The 19,803-nt window shown below is 41.8% G+C and overlaps 1 protein-coding gene across 2 annotated transcripts in view; it reads left to right on the top strand.

Moving 5' to 3' along the window:
• FYN (FYN proto-oncogene, Src family tyrosine kinase) overlaps positions 1-19,803 on the top strand; it is a 136,505-nt gene that overhangs the window by 101,594 nt on the left and 15,108 nt on the right. Inside the window, exons 7-12 of one of the 2 annotated variants that reach the window (XM_056488087.1) lie at positions 794-897; positions 5,123-5,272; positions 7,572-7,736; positions 11,917-12,096; positions 13,867-13,943; positions 14,047-14,200. In XM_056488087.1, coding sequence (XP_056344062.1) covers positions 794-897; positions 5,123-5,272; positions 7,572-7,736; positions 11,917-12,096; positions 13,867-13,943; positions 14,047-14,200 — 830 coding nt within the window. Of the gene's footprint in view, positions 1-793; positions 898-5,122; positions 5,273-7,571; positions 7,737-8,193; positions 8,350-11,916; positions 12,097-13,866; positions 13,944-14,046; positions 14,201-19,803 lie in introns of both variants that reach the window. The other variant, XM_056488088.1, reaches the window with a different exon arrangement.

Raw genomic sequence — 19,803 nt, 5'->3', positions numbered from 1 at the left:
GTAAAAATATTTTGAGTCAATTAGTGTGCAAACTGTCCATTAAAGAGGGCATGTTGTACCAACAGACACAAATGCTAGGACAGGTAGGATGTCCACAATGCATTCACAAGGCTGCCTAATGAGGATTTCTTTTCTATGCAAAGAAAAGGAGTGATGTGTGTATTCACACTATTTTCAATATAAAAGGTATAGTGGGGAAGCTTACAGAGCTGAGCAGGTACTACTGGAGCCTGCACTTTAGGTTGTCCTTGGCTGATTGTGAAACAACACAAAAACGTTGCTGCAGGAAGCAAAAGAGGCTGTAACTCTGAAAGCTTCTTATAGAACCACAAGTAAAGTGGTTGAATCTTGTCCTTCTACTTAGATTTAATAGCTGTGCTGCAACAAAAATATTGAGTACTATTAAATCACTATGTATGTCAAATATTTATAGCAACATCTGTACAAATACTGCTCTTTGGCAGTGACAGTTTTCTGCCCTTTTCCTTGTGTATGCCCTCACCCAGCACATCTTGGTCTCTGTTTGCCCAAGTCTGGCTTTTGTCAGAGGACACCAAGCATTCTCAGCAGCTGCTGATTATGGGCTTAATGCAAAGAGCTACTGCCCTACATGGGGAGCACTAATACACAGTTTGTCACGTTGGCTTTCTAGCACAAAGATAAAAGAGACATGGGGTGACAACAATGGTCAGCTGTATCTGGGTAACCACAGTTTCCCCATGTCTGGGCTTTGTGACACTACTTGGAAATGCTAGGTAGCATTTGTCTTACAATCTTCTGGTATTTCCCTAAGGTGGTACTTTGGCAAGCTTGGCCGAAAGGATGCCGAGAGGCAGCTGCTGTCGTTTGGAAACCCCAGAGGTACCTTCTTGATCCGGGAGAGCGAAACTACCAAAGGTAGGCTGGGCAGAGGTATCTGACCATGAATGAAAATTGTGCTGAGTCTGTGAAATGCTCTTTTCACTGCTATGAAGGTAGAGATAAGTATCATTTTGCATGTATTTGTGTTAGGGAGTTGGATGTCTGGATATCCTAGGTTTTAGGGTGAGTGTTCAAAGTGGAGAACAACCAAAGTACAGCTCATGTTCAACCCATGGTATCTGCAGTGCAAGCCACATGGTGTGATCCTTTGAAATGCTGGATCCTTGGGGGGGAACAAAAAAAAGGAGAAAAAAAATTGTGCAGCAGTTTTAAGTTCACATATTAACAGGGAAAAGGCTTGAATATACTTCTAATTAATATATTCATAAAGTATTCAACTGTATCCATTCTGTTGAAGTCAAGTGGAAGGGTGTATTCCCCTCCTTCCCTCTAAAAATATTGGAGGAGTTCCAGTTTTCTTGGCGGGTGCTATTTTTGCTTTTACATTTTGCTCACAAGACCTGTCAACATCTTCTTCAAAAGCTTCACATGTATGAAAAGATCTTTCTAATTCATACAACTATTGAGCAGAAAACCTAAAACTAAGTAAAAACAAACCTGGCCATTTCTCAATTAACCAGCAGCCCAAAACAAAAGCTGTGGGAGGCATAAGTCACTAGCATTAATTCCATACAAGTTCTGTAGTCTAATGATGGTTCACATAATTAAAGCACCAACTTGTCAGTGCTTTGATCAGAGCACACTACCAGCTAGGCTTAGCATGCAAGATGTCATGGCTAGTGAAAGAGTTTAAAGAAGAGAAGCAGTACTTGCACTCTTCTCTCCCTGATCTATCTTCAGATGCTGCTTTCAATCATCCAAAATTGTAAGTTTTGCATCATTCCCTCCTGCAGTCACTGCATTCTTCCTTTGCTGCCTATAATTCTGAAGACTGTTTTTGGTGCAAAATCTGAATAGACTTACTGTTTTTCCAGGCAGACAATTTCTTTTCACCCCACAGCTTCACCATGCTTCCCATTGCTGTGAGGCACTTTCACCAGGAGCAAGACAGGCTCTAACTTGCTCTTTTTCTGCAAATAGCCTCCACCTGTTTTTTTTCACCAACAGTTGCTCTGATGTGTGTGAGGAGCAGGACTTCATCCCACTCTGTGCCAAGTTTAAAAACTCACTCATATATGCAGCCATGGATCCTAAAAATAAACACAACATTGTTTCTCTAAACCACATTATCAGTTTAGTCTGGTTTCCCCAGTTTTTATACAGTGATAGGGGATATGTTTTGCAGTGCTGTTTTCTTAGCTAAGTCAGGGGTTTTTCTAATTTCTTGTGAGACATAAAAGCATTGGGAAGATGCAGTAATCCATCACTTAAGTGGACTTAGAGCAGCAAGTTTAATTTCTCTGCATTGAAACTTAAGGCTCTCTACATCTTCAAGCAGAGTTTGCATCAAAGGTATAGGAAAAAAACAAACATACATATTTATTTGTAAAAAATGCCTATTTCCCTTCACATCCTTGTGGTGTTTGAGTATGTTGTTAGAAGAAAACAGAGAGCTTGTTGCTCAAGACAGAGAAAAAAATCAGTTGGGTGGGCTCAAATGGTGTGTTCTACCATAAGACTTCTCAAAATGCCCTACCCCAGCTAGTCACCATAGGCTTAAGGCAGGATTTGTTTTATGACCTAGAATTGTCCCTTCTGCTTTAAATAATAACAATAATAAAATTAATCAGGATCACGTTAGGAGTATCATCAGGGATGATTTCAGTATTAATTTAACCTCCCTTGATCATGGTTGCCTTCTCTTCTTACTTTCAAAATAAATCATATGGAGCTGGCTTTTCATTTTTTCAAGCCTGACTACCCAGGTACTTCATCAGCTTTTGTCTGTATAATCATTCACCTGGTTTCAATCTCCACCTTTCAAGACTGTCTGGTTTTAGTTGTTTGGCTTTTTTTTAAAAAATCATTAGTATGATATATTGTAATGTCGTTTTTCTATCCCAAATTTTTATTATTGACATCTCTTGTACTTAAATTTATCATCAGATAATAGTGAATAGTATAGATATCCAACAGCCTAAATAAATGAATAGTGAAATACATCTTGGTTCTTGTTTATGTCCAGGTTTGAAGTAAAGCTCCAGCCCCGACTGATCTGAGGTCAGTGGGGGTCCACAGAGGGCCACCCACACAGCTCTGATTGCAGACCTGGAGCCACAGATTGTTTATATTTTCCTAAAGAATCTAAAGTAGTGACCAGATACGCAGGGAGCGTGACTAAAGAAAATACAGCTGCTGCCAGTGGATCAAAACTCAAACATGGGAGGTGGAGAAGAGTGCCTGGAAAATTCTGAAAGGGGGCTGACATTGTACAGCCCAGAGTGGTGGTACAAAGCATGCACAAGATGTGCTTGAAAATCACCAAAAAGCTTTGAACTCCTAGTTGAGAGAAATTTACTGATTCAGGGGGAGAACCCCTTCAGAAAACTCTCCTGAACAAACAGTATTTTTCTGCACTTAGAAATCATAGAATCACAGCAAGACTGGAGTTGGAAAGGACATTAAAGATCATCTAGCTCCAACCCCACCAAAATAAATACATGAAAGTAAAATTATTTTAGTTTTATAAAGGAAAAAAAAGAGACATAAAACAACCCCTGACACTCCTTTAAGGGTGCCTCCCATTCAAATAAACCAGAATCATCTGTTTAAGTGCTGGCCCTTTTCCTCCCATATAGGGGACAAACAACAGGGAATTTGAGAAGTCCTTGGAGTCAGGGTGGAGACATTTTGCTCACTGCACCTCCCTCAGGGATGAGCCACCCACCAGTGCAACCTGTTGCTGGCTAATGTGGAGGCTTCTTGCTGAGGATACATCCAAGGAAGGCATCTTACCCTGGGACCCCCTTTCATGTCATACAACACTGTTTGCTGGTGGTTTTCCTTCTCTGCCCTTAGCTGACATGGTTACCAGTGAAAGCAGCAGGGGCTCCAGAAGGACCTTCCTGAGCTCTCTGCAGCTGACGGTTTCCTCTTCTCCTTTTAGTGCCTAAATTCCCTTGAGTAAACACATTTGTTTGAGTCATGAGTGAGGACTTGTTTTCTTTGCTGCCTTTGAAATGGGCCGTGTTTTTGTTCAGATGCTGTGTTATGCTGTAAAAAAAGTGGCTTTGCTTTTGACACTGTGGAGAACCACTGTAGAGAACACTATCCAGCATGTCACTGGATGTAAAACAGGACTGTCCCCAGAGTAAGACACCTGAACATGCAGGTCCCCAGGCAGGTGGGTGAGCTGTTTCTGCAGCCAGCAGAAGCTAAGGCTCTGCTCAGCCAGCCGTGACTGCAGGCACAGAGTGCCCACGCTGGCATTACACCACAGAGCAGAGCACTCCTGCAAACTGGGCTGGGGTTCAGCTGCCCCCATAGCACCAGAGCCTTCTGTGTGGGCATCGAGCCCCCAGCCCACCTGCAGACTGCCACCACTGCACCTAGAGCTAAACCCAGCCCATCCACTGAGCTTCCTTCACCTGAGCATCCAGACCCACTTCAGATGCCTGCAGGGCTTCCACATGGCTGGAAAAATGGAACAGCCTGTGGGAAAACTGCCAAGCAGCATGTCCTGAGGCATCTCACATGGTGCTTAATCCCTGGGCTAGGGCATCTGAATCCCACTAGTAAGCTCTAAAGCCCCACATGGATTTGGGAAGTTAAACACAAAGTTCTTGCAGATCTACTGGTGCTCAGTCCTGGCGTAGTGCTGCCTTCCAAAACTGTGGTGTACAAAGTGTGCTTATTTGGTTGTTTATAAAGAAGTTTGTGATCCATCCAGGTAACAACACTACCCTTATATAAAGTCATTATCTCCAGAGCTTCCTGTGAAAATCTTGGTATTTTCCACCCACTGGCATTTACATAAACTATAGTATTTGCAGTGCAACCTGACACTTAGAATAGGAAAAGTCAATTTAACAGCCCAGAGCAGTAAATGTTAAAATGTGAATTTTCAATTACACAGAAGTCCCAGTATCTTTCTAGAACATTGTGAAAGGGACATGGTGTGAACATCCCAGGATTTCTCTGACACTTATCTCATTGTGTTAGATTAATTTGTTCTTTTTCAGGATACAGCAGACCTTTTGGAAGCAATTTCTCTTTCACTTTGTAACAACTGACTAGGAAGCAGAAATCTTTGTGATTAAAAGCTTATTACAATCTTTTATTTCTCCTTTGCTTGGAACAGGTGCCTATTCCCTGTCTATTCGAGACTGGGATGATATGAAAGGAGATCATGTCAAACATTATAAGATTCGTAAACTTGACAATGGTGGATATTATATCACAACTCGGGCACAATTTGAAACTCTTCAGCAGCTGGTTCAGCATTACTCAGGTAATTTTTCAGATAATATATGGCACTCTGAAGTATTTTAAAACAAAAGTGTTTGCTACTGAGCTGATGTATGTGTAAGATGCCCTAAAGAGTCATTTGATCTATGACTCTTGCTTGTTGTAATGCATCTCCTGTTATCCTTTTCCCATTAGAGTTACAAATGTCTTTGACTGCCATTCACAGGATACAGCAGCACAGCTTTTAAAACCTAACACTTTACTGTGCTAAAGGTTTTGCCAGCTCTCCCTCTTCTAAGCAAGCAGAATTGCCAAATTTGACTAGCACATCTCCAAGCTTGAATTCCCTGTGAATAAGTGAATGCTAATATGTGCCATTTTGCAGCACACTATTGTTAATAAAGCAAATAGGAATTGCACTGTGGAATTCAGTCACCTAAGACAATGGCCAAAAGGTTTGCATATATTAGATACATTACATGTATTTTCCCACTGGATTTTTGTTCTATGTGCAAATCATTAACAATTAAATTATGTTAAATAAATAAGGCAATATGCATGTTTCTTTATGCACACTATTTGTGTCCACCCACCAAACTTATTTTTAAATTATTCCTGTGAATAAAGTGTGGCATGCAGTATTCCACCCAAAAGTACATCTGGTCATCACTGGCAATTGGTGTACAACAAATGCAACTTCAAAGTTCCCCAAACCTTTGCATAGGACACACTAGTTCTTACACAGAAGATCACCATGCTTCTCAGCATGGTCATTTTTTAAGCAGAAATTTATATTTTGAATTATTTGCTCTTTGGGGTTTTTTTTTCCCTTTACTTTAGCTTTTCATAATATTATTAACAGATTATCCCAAATTCTTGCTGCTCAAAAACTTTTCATAATTTTTACTTGGGAAATCAACTTCTCTGTCGGGCATTTTTTCTGTATTCTTTGTATTCTGTCTGCTGTATTCTTATGCTATTCATACTAGACATCTGGCTGTCTTCTCCACCCAATTCCTGATGGGTGTATGCTGCCAGGGAGGATTTCTAGTTGTTTCTGGTGACTCTACTTCAAGCTGAATGAGGTATAAAAACCTCACATATAAAGAAGATAATTTACAACCTCACTGTACCAGTTGATATATGTCAAATTTTAGTTTCCTGTGGTCAGCTTATTTGGGTGGCATATTTTCCATGCACAGATGCAGAAACAAATAGATCTGGAAACAGACATTTATTTTTGTGCAACATGGAGGCATAATCAGTAGGATCCAGGCAGGGTAGCTCTGTAGGCGTGGTACAGCACTCCAGAGGTTCCCAGGACCCAGGTGAACACAGGAGCCCTTGTTCCATCCCAGCCCCAGCTGACTCAAACCACAAGGGCTCTGCACTCTGAATTCTGCACAGGTGTGCTGATGAGGTGGAGCTTGGTGTTGCAAGGAGCTTCAGTGCTTGCCCACCTTATGATGCTGAAACAACCTGGTCACGTGCACAGATAGAATTTCTGCACAGAAGAATACAGATTATGTTTGAGTCTGAAGTGCAATTGCACTTCCCCACCTTGTTCTGCTCTGCTGCACCTGCTTTAAGATGCAAGTCTGTGCAGGCTTTATATTGTAGTCTGCTTTGTGCAGCATGGTACACTCCTCACCAATATGTGTGTATATCATATGTATATATCACTGTTTTTACTCTTGCCAAAATATCTTGTGTGACTTTTGTCACAGTTCAGTCTTTGTGAAGCTTTGCAAGAGATAACATCATGAACCTGCCTCAATGTAGGACTGGCTGCATATGCTAATGAAGGTTAGCTCTAGAAAGAATGTCAGACTTGCATGACACCTACAAAGACACCTTTTTACAGAGCAGGGTATAGAAAATGCCTTTTCCCAGGCTACAAAAAGTCCACCAAATTTTCATGGCTGTGATTTTTCAGAAAAATAAGTAATTAATCTTCTCCGTGTTTCTTTTACCCAGTACAGAAACAGATCAGATTGTAATTGACAGATTATTTTTACAAAGCTATATTGCACCACAGTAAACTCAATAACTCAAGAGGTTATCCTAAAGAAGCATTGTGGGAGGAGGGAAATCCTGAGTCTGCAAGAGAAACCAATGGTGGTCACCTTCCATTTCAGGCCGTGCAGAGACTAAAATATTTCCTGTTCTGTCTCAAATGAATATGTTTCAATGTTCAGTTCCTAATCTTCCAGGATGCTTTGTGGTATGCAACTAACAGCTGTTGTGAGTAGCATTGTTTTTATGCTTACTGTATTTGTTTCATGTCACACTTTTTTTTCTTTCCTCTCCTTTGCTGTTGGCTTCACTTCTGGCTCCATCAGAGAGAGCTGCAGGTCTTTGCTGCCGCTTAGTAGTCCCCTGTCATAAAGGAATGCCAAGGCTTACTGATCTGTCTGTCAAAACCAAAGATGTCTGGGAAATTCCACGAGAATCCCTACAGTTGATCAAGAGACTGGGAAATGGGCAGTTTGGGGAAGTATGGATGGGTATGGAGCAAAATAATTACTCTAAAATAGCTCTTTGTGTGGGGATTACAAGATGGAAGGTGAAAATGTAGGATGTTGTGATCCACAAGAAAAAAAAATTAGTAAAGCTCAAACTGTTTAGAAAAATGTCTTTGGAATCATGTCTTTGACTTTGAAATTCTTTAATCTTCAACTTTCACTATAATTGATGGCAAAAGAAAACTGAAAATCCATGTTTCCTTGGAAGGTCTTGATTTTGACAAATTACCACTGTCTTAATAATAAATCAAGGCTCACACAGTAATCTCTTGGCTATACCAAGAAGCCTTTTTCTGCAAGCTAACAAAAGAATCCAAAAAACAGTGTTTGCAAATGAACTTTAATGCAGCACTGAGAGACCCTCACCTTCCATCTTTCTCAATGCATGCATAATTTTGGATTATAAGTGTGTTTTTTTTATTAATTTCCTCTCCTATAGAGAAAGCTGATGGTTTGTGTTTTAACTTAACTGTGATTGCTACGAATAATACCCCACAAACTGTTGGATTGGCTAAAGATGCATGGGAAGTTGCACGTGATTCATTATTTCTGGAACAGAAGCTTGGTCAGGGGTGTTTCGCTGAAGTGTGGCGTGGTAAGGCAGAGAATATATTTTGCTTTGGATGCATCTTTTAAGGCCCTCTTGGCAGAAATAAATATTTCAAGTATAGATCTTAAAGCTAAAAGATCAGAATAGTATGAAATGTTAGTTTGTATTGCCTGAAACAGTCAAACATAAATGCAGTAATCCATGGGGAAGCTTCCTTTCACTTGCACACAGTGGTATGAGAGGTTAGGGCATTAAAATTCATTAAGTGCATTGGGTTTATTTGGGTGACTACACAATTGCTAGGTATTAAAACAGGAATGATGCTAAACCTGTAGGGCAGAATGGCTAACCAGAAATTAATCTGGTAAGTAGACATTTTTCTTTCCTCGTGTGTTGTAGCACTGATGGAATCAGACCCTGAAAATGTTTCCATCCTCTCTCCCAGTTTAAAAATAATGGCAAATATCAGCAAGCTGATATTAGCTTTTCCATGCATCCACTTCTTCAAGTCTCTTTGAAATTTGTATCTGCAGCAGAACACATTAACTCAGTATAGAGACCAGGGACAACAGAGGCAAAACTTGCCAAGCCCAGCGGAACCCCAACTTTGAAGCCCAGAAATGCTGACCTTTTCCAAATCCACTGACATTGTTTTCTGCACACTTGCCAGCTTAATTTACCCATCATGAGCCTCATTCTTTTAAAGAGTACAAGACAATAGCAATTTACAATTTACATAAATCTTAGTATGGCCATAGCATTGAAATACAATATAGTGGCCATTTCATGAGATGTGGCTCAATTTTTGTGCCAAATTGCATTCTGTGTAGACTCTAAAATTACCAATTCAAGTAAATAATCACTATATGTTGTTTCTTCACAAGAATTTGAGGGGGCAGTTTGACCACTTCTTTTGTTGCAGTGACACAAAAACATGTACAGCCAAAACAGCCAGTGGGTTCTCCTGGGTTCTTGCAGCTGTTTCCCATTGCAGGAACACAGCAAGGAGCACAACAGCAAGTCTGTGAGATATATAGAATTTATAGACTACAAATATAGAAATTGATAGAATCTCACAGAATTACAGCTGACCTGTTAAAAGCTGCCTACATTTCTATTGGCATTTCCAGATAATTGCCATATCTCCTTGTTCTCCATCTTGAATGCATGCACAAGTTTCTGGTTGATGTTAAGATTTAGCAGTCAGCCCTGTGTGCCATAGGGATTAAGCCAATACAAAAAGTTAAAGGAACAAATGTAAAAAAAAAAAAAATTTTTAAAACTCAGCTATAAGAAATACAGTGCCAAGTACCAGTACCAAGTATCTGTCAAAAATGCAAAAACTATTATTACAATTATGAAATTATGTTTCTTAATGCATACTAAAAAATATGTTAACAGCCCTGAAGCATTACCAAATTGGAGTAGATTAACTCAGTAAAAATTAATAAAAAACACATTAAGTAGTAACTAACTACATATGGGTGGAATTCAGAGGGAAGTCTATGCTACTTTTCTATTAGAGAAATATATCAAAACAGAACAAGAAAAATTAAGAATTTAAATTGGAATCAGGGCTGAGAGGATAAGTCAGCATTTTTGTTTTATTTTCTTTTTTTTAACTGGAGAAATTCATAAAAGTATTTTAAAACAGACTTGCTGAAAACACTTCATGGCTGTAGAATGAGTCCTGGGACTTTTATTAAAACAGAGAGTACACAATTAATCCTGTTAACACACGAGGTGAGATCCTATGTTATTAATGCCAGTCTGGTGCCCATGAAACTCTGGTTTTATTCCTGGTTCATAATAATTTGTGGAACCTCTGTGAAGTGGCCATGACTGATGGCACACTGCCTCAGTGACTCCAGACAGAATATGTTCCTTGTCACCCATCACAAAAGATTCTGGAACCCTGCTTGAAATTAGAGGCAAAACCACATCCTTCCCAGCTTACAGAGGAATGCCACTAGGGCAAAGTCCTGCTTCAGCTCTGGTTTGAAGAACAGAGAGAAATGAAGGCTTGAGGAGTCCTTCTGAAGAGTGCTGGGGTAGCAGAGGTGTTAAGGCATTACTCCAGTGACAGAGAAGTGATACCTGGCACTGAACTGGCAGAAGGTAATCAAGGCATAGTGAAAACCAAACTTGCACTACAGACTTTTGACTAATATGTGTCTCAAGCCCCCTAGACATTTGGGATTGCCCTTTAAAAGTGAGGAGAACCACAGCAGCTCCACTGCTCTTCTGCTATCCTCAGCCAGGCAAGGTGGATCTGAGACCTGACCATTTGCACTAAAAAGGACCCATTTCTGGCTCCTTTTATGCTCTGGCAGGTTGCAAAAGCTCATGATAAAGTTTTTTTGTCCTAACCAGTTCCCCTGGAGCAGCTGAGCCCTGTTACTGTTCATGTACTTTTAACAAAGACAAACTGGGTTATTTTGCACATTACCTTTTTTCATTACACAGCCTTTGTGTACTTTGTGGGCTTTCTGCTATCCTCATGCTTAACTACAGAAAAGTAGTTTTTAATGTGATTAATTCCTGAAGTCACTTGGTGCTGTCCTGCCTTATCACACTGCAGCTCCCTATTTACAGATCACATTCAAAGCCGTGTCAGCCCTGACTCTGGAGCAGGTTCTGGCTAGTCTGGGCAAAGGATAATCAGAAGGCAGTAGGAAAGTGATATTTCTGCCCATTTTAATTTTTCTTCATTTTCCTTCCCACATGAAAAATGAACCAAAAAAACCCAAAACAAAACAAAAATCCCACTGTAAACATAAACAGGTCTTCTGGGTTTCCTTTCTTTCCAGTCCTCCTCCTCCCCCTTGCAAACACCCAAGTGAAGCCCCACCTCTTGCAGGATGCCCTTAGCCTTCCCCTGCTCTCTCTGGTTTTGTGCAGGCTTTTGGGTGTTCCAGAAGGCTTGGTAGGTGATGGCTATAAAATGATGCAACTTGTCCATTTCAGTGCTGACCACAAGTAAAAAGCAAACTGAAGTGGACAGCACCTCATTTTCTGTCAGCAGCTCCTGGCAATAGGAAAGGGAAGGAAAAAGACACATTTCAGTTTGGAAACACACCTGTGTTTCTAAAATGAAATCAGTTCAGGATTTGTTTCTAGGAGATTTTTGGTTTTCTGTTGGGTTTGTTTTTCTTTCCATCTGACCCAGAACAAAACAAAAATCTTAAAATGTGTTGCAAATGAGAAGTTCTGGTTTAATCAGTTTTGTTGTCCAAATCTGTGACTGGAGCTGTGTTGTTGTCTGTAGCAATTTCTTGCTAGCAAGGGAATACACAAAGATGGATTTCAGCAGTCCCACGTTTCTTACTCAGAGAAGGTTTCTGTGGAGATCACTAGAAACATTGTCTGAGTAGGACAGCAGCAATTGTGCCTCAGTGCCAATGGGAATATTATTTTTCAGTGTAACAGAAAAAGACTAAAATATGAAGGAGGTGTGGGAGGAATATAATGATAAGGCAACATGAGAAACCAAACTTTTAAAAGAAAACGTTATATTAAATGTGCTTGCTATTTTTTATCTTGCTTACATTAGGCATCAGGCAGAAAAAGGAGCAGAAGATATTTAATCTAACTAAGTGTCTGTGCTTGTAGGTACGTGGAATGGAAATACTAAGGTGGCTATCAAGACCCTGAAGCCTGGCACCATGTCTCCAGAATCCTTCTTAGAGGAAGCCCAAATCATGAAGAAGCTAAAACATGACAAACTGGTCCAACTTTATGCTGTGGTGTCTGAAGAGCCAATCTATATTGTCACAGAGTACATGAGTAAAGGTGAAGCTAGAGCTGCTGTGCTTGATAATACTTTTTCTTTATTGGTTCTCCTTGGGGATACAGAGGGAGGTGCAGCGGGGTGCATGTGAGGAAGGAGAGAGGGAACAGGAAACTAGAGTCACCTCTGGCTTGAGAAGAATTATGAATCCCACACTGAACTGGGCCCTAAACCTGATGTGCAAAGAAAATCTGTGCTAGCTGGGGGAAAGATAAGTTGGTGCAGGCTAAGTGATTCCATCTGCATCAGCATCTAAACTTCCCTGACCAGTGATATGCAGTGATATTTTCTAGGTTTGATGATACCACATGCTGCTTCCCAAAATCCTAGCTTTTCCTGGCATCAGACAGTTCTTAGGACATCATCTTTCAGTGTTTACTTGTTAGCCTAGGATTTCTGTTTCTTCATTTAGCCAATCCTGAATCTTGTCACTGCACCTCATTCTCAGATCACGCTTCACTTTCAGTCCATCCCATTATCATCTTAATACATGATTTGCACTATTATTCTTTCCCTCCTCTTTTTCCTTCACTTTCCCCTTCTGCCTTGTCCCTTCCTTGAGCTACTTAGTTGGTAACAGTGTAGTAAAACGAGAAAAAGAAAACGTTTTGCTCCATCAGATCTCCAGCAGGGGTGCTGAGAGCAGAGCAAAAAATCTGCTTGTTTTGGAAAAGCAAATGAACCAAATAGGAAACATAAGTTCTCACAGGGAAGTTTCATTGTACATTGGAGGATACACTTTGAAATTTTAAGTGCATTCTTTCAGTCTATTTGGAGTTGACTTTTATTTTCCTGGCAGGTGCTTGCCCACCTCCCTCCTCAGAGTCATCCAAGCCCTGACTAACTCACACTTTAATCATGTCTCAGTGACAAGCATATGCTTTTTCCCTTTAAAAATAAAGACTTTTCAAAACCCTTCTGAAGCATGGGGTTTATTTTGGCTTACTTTACTGGTTTGTACTGTAACATTTTACATCTTTGGATCTGAGCTTGAGGCTGACGATTTATCAAGGGAGAAACGCTTAATCATTTGTCTTTTTCCTTTATTTATTAAACCGATTCTCTGACCTTATTTAAAGGAGACTGCTGCACTTCTCTGTTCAGGTACAGATTAGGACAGAAGCTATAACATCCTAGGCTCTTTTTTTAAAGCAACAGGGTTCTTTCTTGTTTTCCCTTGCACAGGAAAGCAATGTTCTTGTAACTTTTGCCAAAATTGCTTTCATTACATCTCTTCTTTGTCTTCTAAAATTAATGCTGTTCATGCTGTATTTAGTTCTGGGTTACCTAGAGGAGAAGCACTACCAATTTCTAAGGAAAAGCAGCCTTTGCAAATGCTATCCCCCTTGGGCTCACCAGGCTCTGGCTGACCTTTCCCTTGGAGCAGGTTGAGCTGGGATCTGACTTCTTCCATAACTTATGTGGCTTGGAACTGAGTTGCTGCTTTGCAGTTAGCTGAGGCCTTTAGAGAGCAGCAGGCATGTAGTTTTAAAAAGCACTGGAAAAGTTAAGAAATATCAGCTTTCTCAGGAAAATTTAAAACAATCCTGTTTCCTTTCCCTGCAGCTCTCGTTGTACTAGTGGCACATTCTTCTGCAAGCCAACTTAAAGAGTGAAGAGAGTGCAATAGGAGAATTTGGAGATATGTGGGTTTTTTTGAAACTGTTGCTTGAACTTGAAACATTGCTGTCTTTGATACTGAACATATTGCTGCACCTCCATTCTGATGAGCTGTTTTCCTAACATCTCTCCATTGTGTCAACAATTCACAGGGAGTTTGCTAGATTTCTTGAAGGATGGAGAAGGAAGAGCTTTGAAGTTACCGAATTTGGTGGACATGGCGGCCCAGGTCTGTCTCCAGAGCACTGAGCAGTGAGGTGTGCATGTTTTATAGCCCGTGTGTGTGCTGAGCTTGTCTTACAGACACGGTTTGTCTTTCCTGCTGCCCGCAGGTGGCCGCAGGAATGGCGTACATCGAGCGGATGAACTACATACACAGGGACCTGCGGTCTGCAAACATCCTGGTGGGCAACGGCCTAATATGCAAGATTGCTGACTTTGGATTGGCAAGGCTGATTGAAGACAATGAATATACAGCCAGACAAGGTAAATGCAGCAGCAGGTGTAGCACTGAGTGTCGTTCTTGTGGCAGGGAAAGAGTGGAACATGCTTTGGGGCTGCTTTCAGTAAATCCTGAACTCATATTAACTCCTAGTCAGAAGTTCACTGCTGAATACATGTCCTAAAGAAAATGTTGTCTATTCTTTGAAAACCAGAATGGAGCAAAGATGGTGAGTGAGAACACAGCTGGAAATGACAGCAAAGATAGGATCTTAATGGTGCCATAGGAAAGAGGATATTTTATTTACTAGTCTGAAAAGTGTATGTAGGGTATTTCATTTGTAGTGTGCTTTCTAGCATTTACTGACCACTATTATCACTCCTGTACTATTCTTACTTTATTTATTTCAAACAGGCCAAAGAGTTGTGCCTCTGTGCAATGGAGCTGCCTCTCCAAGCACTATATTTTCTTTCTTTCTTTCTTTCTTTCTTTCTTTCTTTCTTTCTTTCTTTCTTTCTTTCTTTCTTTCTTTCTTTCTTCCTTTCTTTCTTTCTTTCTTTCTTTCTTTCTTTCTTTCTTTCTTTCTCTCTCTCTCTCTCTTTCTTTCTTTTTCTTTCTTTCTTTCTTTCATCCATTCTTTCATTCTTTCTTCTTAAAAAGTTGTTTTAATAGAAATGGCGTTTTCCAGTGCTACTCAGGGTACTGGGCACAGACAACCACTGATACACTATAGAAATGTATCAAAGAGTTTTGTAGCTTTTTCTAAAAAGCATGTGTGTTCAAACTGAGCCCTGTCACAGCCTCTTTTTAGTTATTCTTTGCAAGTCATGCTTAGTTGTCAGATGTTGGTCCAAACTGCAAAGCAGCAATTTTGTTTTCTTTCTGCTGGCAGTATTTTGGCAGTGCTTGCTCAATATGTGTTGGTAAACACCACTCCATCCTTTCAGTGCCAAAGCCAAGGAGGATCCCATTAAACCCTGTTGTAGCCTTTGCCCAGGCCAGCTAAGTACTTCATAACTTGCCTTTACTCCCTCCTCTTGTGAGTTTCTTCTCTTGTGCAAAGTCCCTGTTCCAGCATGGACCCTGTCATTAATTCTTAGGAACAGCTAACCTCTCTCTGTAGCTTTTTCTCCAAGTGTTGACAGAAGGAGCCAGAGAGTTTCCAGTGTGCCTTGCCCTGGCCTGGGAGCAGCAGCAGCAGCTCTCAAGCTGTTCCCACCCCTCCCACTGCTGTTGGCAGTCCCCAGACACAGGGATGTGGAGCACAGGCTGCATCCACCCTAAAAGGTGCCTGCTTCAGTCAGACAGCGAGCTCTGGTTATTTTGGGGGTGTCCTTGAAGAACCCATGACAGATACTAATGCAGAGCCTTAACTACTATTGATTTCAGCCTGAGGGTGGGAATTGCTTCTTGTTAGAAAAAAATAGGCTTGTCTCATTCTCTCTAGAGCATTAAGAGTGTCTGGAGAGGCTCTGGTAGACAGAAAGCTGCCTGCTTGCTGTTCCCCTGTGAAAAACAAGAGTTTTCCCTGAACGAGGCAGGCAGATCCAATCTGCAAAATGGCTTTGAAACAGTGTCCTATATTATCTCCAGTTCTGCCTGGTTTGCTGCCATGCCTTTTGTTCCCTTTGGAAACCACCCAATGTATAGTTTTACATGACTAATTATTTGTTTTCATAGACAAGTATGTGACCTACTTCTGGCCAAATCTCTTCAGGCTCCTGATCTCTAGGAAATCCTATGATGACCTGTTTGCCTCTCAGTGTAAATCTCTCAGAATAGTTTTGCCCTCTTCACATGTTAAAAAAGCTGTGAAAACCTGCCTGACTGTTATTGAGGAGAAGTTTAGATTTTTAAATTTAAAAATTTAAATAAAATTTAAAATTTTTAAATAAAAAAAGTGAATTTGGAGTGGAGAAACTTTGAGAAAAGTATAACACCAAGGCTGGCAGGGAGAAGGAGCATAGCAGTGTGTATCTTTTGCCCTTTTTCCATGGTAGAAATCACTTGTATTGAGGAAATAGTGTCTGAGACAGGAGAATTAGTTTGGCTTTTAAATGCATTGCTGATGGTCTGGAGATCTGAGTCATGTTTGCCTGGCTTCATCTCCTGGTGCCAGTATGGAGAAGTCACCCATCCTTCCCATAACTGAGGGCAATGGACAATACTTCCTTCCTGACCTCCCAGGCAGGCTGAAGTCCTTCAGATCTCCTTAAAAGAGAGACCCAAAGAGCTGTAAGCACAGGCATCATCTAGAAAGGTTTTCCTACTTTTATTAATATTTTTTGTCCCTTTTTAAGGAGTAGGAAAGGGGTGCTTTTTTTTCACCAAGTAGCACAAACTCAATTTACATTTCATGGCAATTAACCTGGCTTCCAAGCCAGGGTGAACATAAGACCTTTAATTTATTGAGAGAGAAATATCGTTTCTAATGCACCAATGCATTATTTTTTTTTTTTTTTTAAACTGGAATTCAGTTCTGGCTTGTTTAGTTAAGCTTCAGTTTGAGCAATGCTTGTTGGAGACCACAGTATCAGGAGGAAATGGTTGCCTCTGCTTGTTTCCCATGACCTATTACTTCAGCCTCCAAGGGGATGCATCTGGGGACTGCTCTGTTTATCTAGCTGACTACTGCTTCAGTGGGAATTTTGACACAGGAGGAAAGCTTGGCCAGCAGAGGGGAGGGGAACAGGGAATGCTCCAGACTGGCAGCTCCTGTGGGAGAAAGGAAATGTTTTTCCTTGCAAAATCTGAAGATTAAAGTCTCTGTTCACTCTCCTCAGCAATCATCCTTCTTTTGGCTTATGTGTGTTAGTACAGAGCTCATTGTTGGCGTGGGGAAGAGGTGGTTTTCTCCAGCTTTGCTTGATCTCCTACTCCCTTCCCCCACTGTCACTTTTGTCTCTGATTAAATATTTTGAAAGGAAACAGATGGGGATGCTTTGAGCCCCAGCGGGCTAGAGTGCAGGATTCCTGAACCTGTGTGGGTATTGCTTAGCCTGGTGGTAATGTTTTACTGACTGGTTTATTTTCTTTTGGGTTTGAACAAAGGAGGCCTGACTGCTCCTGATTTATGAGAGATAAATAAAAAGCAGTTCGTTGTCTGCACTGCCATTTCTCAGCAATTGTCAGGAAGGAAAGAGATGGTTGTGCCACTAATGATTTAAAGTGTGTGACCAGCAGCTATACACTGCCATCAAATAATACAAAAAAAAAAAAAAAAAAAAAAAAAAAAAGCTCTTGCCTTGTAATGAACATTTGGCTCCTCTTGTTTTTAGAGGAAGTGAGTAATCAAAGGGGAAAAGAGGCCTGTTTAGAGTGACACCCATTTCAAAGGCTACAGTGGTAACTGTACTGCAGCCTGTCCCGTTGCTTCTTTTGGCTCTTGCTACATCTTCCCCACACACAGTGTCAGGCATGGACTGATGATATTTGTGTCAGCCCTGTAACACAAGACCGGGACTTTGTCCTGGTGTCCTACAGGACAAAGAGAAATTTCCCATCACCTCCAGCAAAGGATTTCCCATGCAGTTCTGCTGTCCTCACACTGGTATGGTTCACAGTTATGTGAGTTTCAGCCAAGCACATGGCATTTTTGGGGACAGTGCCAGCGCTCCGCAGAGTCACTGGGTTAGAGTTGTTACTATTCTAAGCAGCGGCAGCTGATACAAATTTAAAATTTTCTTAATAAAAAAAAAAAAAAAAAAAACAAGTGCAGAGTTATTTTCCAGTTGTGCTTCTACTGCAGACACTAGGAGCACTTGCAGCAGTGCCACTCTAAGCACACATGAAACAATAAGGATCTTTCTGATGCCTTCCAGACGAGCCGGAGCTATTTTGGGAGCTCTGCGTTTGTAAATTCTCTGATCATTGAGTTACTTAGAAGTAACTCCTTCCTGCCCTGCTTAAAATCGAGTGATGCTTCTCAGTTTGATTTCCCAGGAGCAGGCAGGGCTTTCCGGGCTGTCTGCAGTGCCTTTGCAGGGATTTGTGCGGCAGCTATCAGACCTGTTTGTGAGGGACTGGCTGCGCTGCAGCTGTAGCGCACAGGGCTTTGTTCTCCCGTCACCTGCGGCTCCGGGAGCGCCCAGGAGAGAGCACTCCTGGTTCCGAGCCTGGTCCCGGGATCCATGTGCCGTGCCAGGAGAGGGCAGGTCAGGAGGAAGGGCGAGGGGAATGGGGCTGCAGGCAGGGAGAGCCAGAGCCAGGGAGAGCTCCGCCTGCCGAGCCCGCTCCGAGCCCCGATGCTTGCCAGGCTTGTAATTCCGTGTTCGCTCTCCCAGCACAAAAAAATGGAATTGCGCGGTCCCTCCCACACGGCTCTCATCATCGCTCTGCCGGGGCTGACTCGTTTCCTGCTTCGTGCTTGCTTCAGCACTTCGTTTTCACCTTCTGCAGCTTTCCCCCTCCAGCCCCAGAAGCCATCCAGTGCCACACTGCATTCCCCCATTGCTAACCCAAGAGGTCCCCCCGCCTTTCTGGGTTTCAGAGCTCCTTCACTGGGCTTGGTTTTAAGAAATTATCAAGCTGGCAGTGGCTCTGGGGCATGGATTTCAGAGGTTTCTACTTCATCAAGATTTAGATCCGAAAAGAAACCAAAGCTCTGAGGGATTTTCGCTTCCCTCAGAAGAAACCATGCTGAGAGCTGTATCTCATGGTCACTCCATCATCCCAGCCCCCCCTGCTCCTCCTCATCACATAGCCTGCTTGTAGCCAGCAAAGAATTAAAGCAGGGCCATGGATTGATTTTTCCCAAGGAAATCCTCCTGGGAGATAACCTGTGTGAATGCCTGGGCAGAGCCAGGCAGAGGTCCCAAGAATAGGGCTGAGCCTCACAGAAGTACTCACAGGCTGGGGGCTGGCTGCTCTAACCATAAATTGTTATCAGCAGCTTTGGTTTCATGTGGTTACAAGCAGTGCAGAAACCCAAAAAAGGCTTTCCTCGAGCTTTAAAATTAAAAAAAAAAAATAGGACTGAGATAAAAGCTGCAGATTAGTACCTTGTTTTGGGACAAAGACAGGTTATCCTGACCTGATGAATGCAGTGTGCTGTTGGTATTCATGTGTGGGGTTACTGATGTGCTGGTTGTAATGAAACAAGTTCCAGCAACAAAAAGAGAGAAATCCCTCCCCCCACTGATGCAAAATCTGCCCTCAGAGTAGGAGATGGGCTCCTTGACAGCTGGGGTGATTTGGCTTATCAGATTTTTTAACATGCTTGTCAGTAATACATGTTTTATCTGATGCTGTAATTTGTTTGCAGCACAGTTTGTTTCATAAGCTTCTGAGGCCTGGGCAGAGAGAGGCAAAGGGTTTTTAAATCAGTGTGTTAGGAAGAGAGTAAGCACAGGAGCTGTATGTCCATCAGGAACCATGCACAGCATCCAGCCTGTGCTAATGCTCCATGCAGCTACAGGAGGCTTCAGGGCAGTGCTCAACACATTCGGGAACTTTTGTGCTTTCCCAGCAGTGCACTGTCTGTCTCCAGCACCTTGGAGGGATCCCTGTTAGACAAACACACACAGCCCCATTCACACAAGCTGTGTGTGATCTCCCTGTGTTATGGCAGTGCATGTGTTGTACCTGCAGGTGACCAGCCTGGTGGGCTCTCCCTGGTCTCTGCTCTCCCTTCACTGACAGCTCTGCC

This window comes from Oenanthe melanoleuca, chromosome 3, assembly GCF_029582105.1.
Source record: "Oenanthe melanoleuca isolate GR-GAL-2019-014 chromosome 3, OMel1.0, whole genome shotgun sequence".
Lineage (NCBI taxonomy): Eukaryota > Metazoa > Chordata > Aves > Passeriformes > Muscicapidae > Oenanthe > Oenanthe melanoleuca.
The sequence above is the reverse complement of the archived record's forward strand: the minus strand, read 5'-3'. Positions and strand labels throughout refer to the sequence as shown.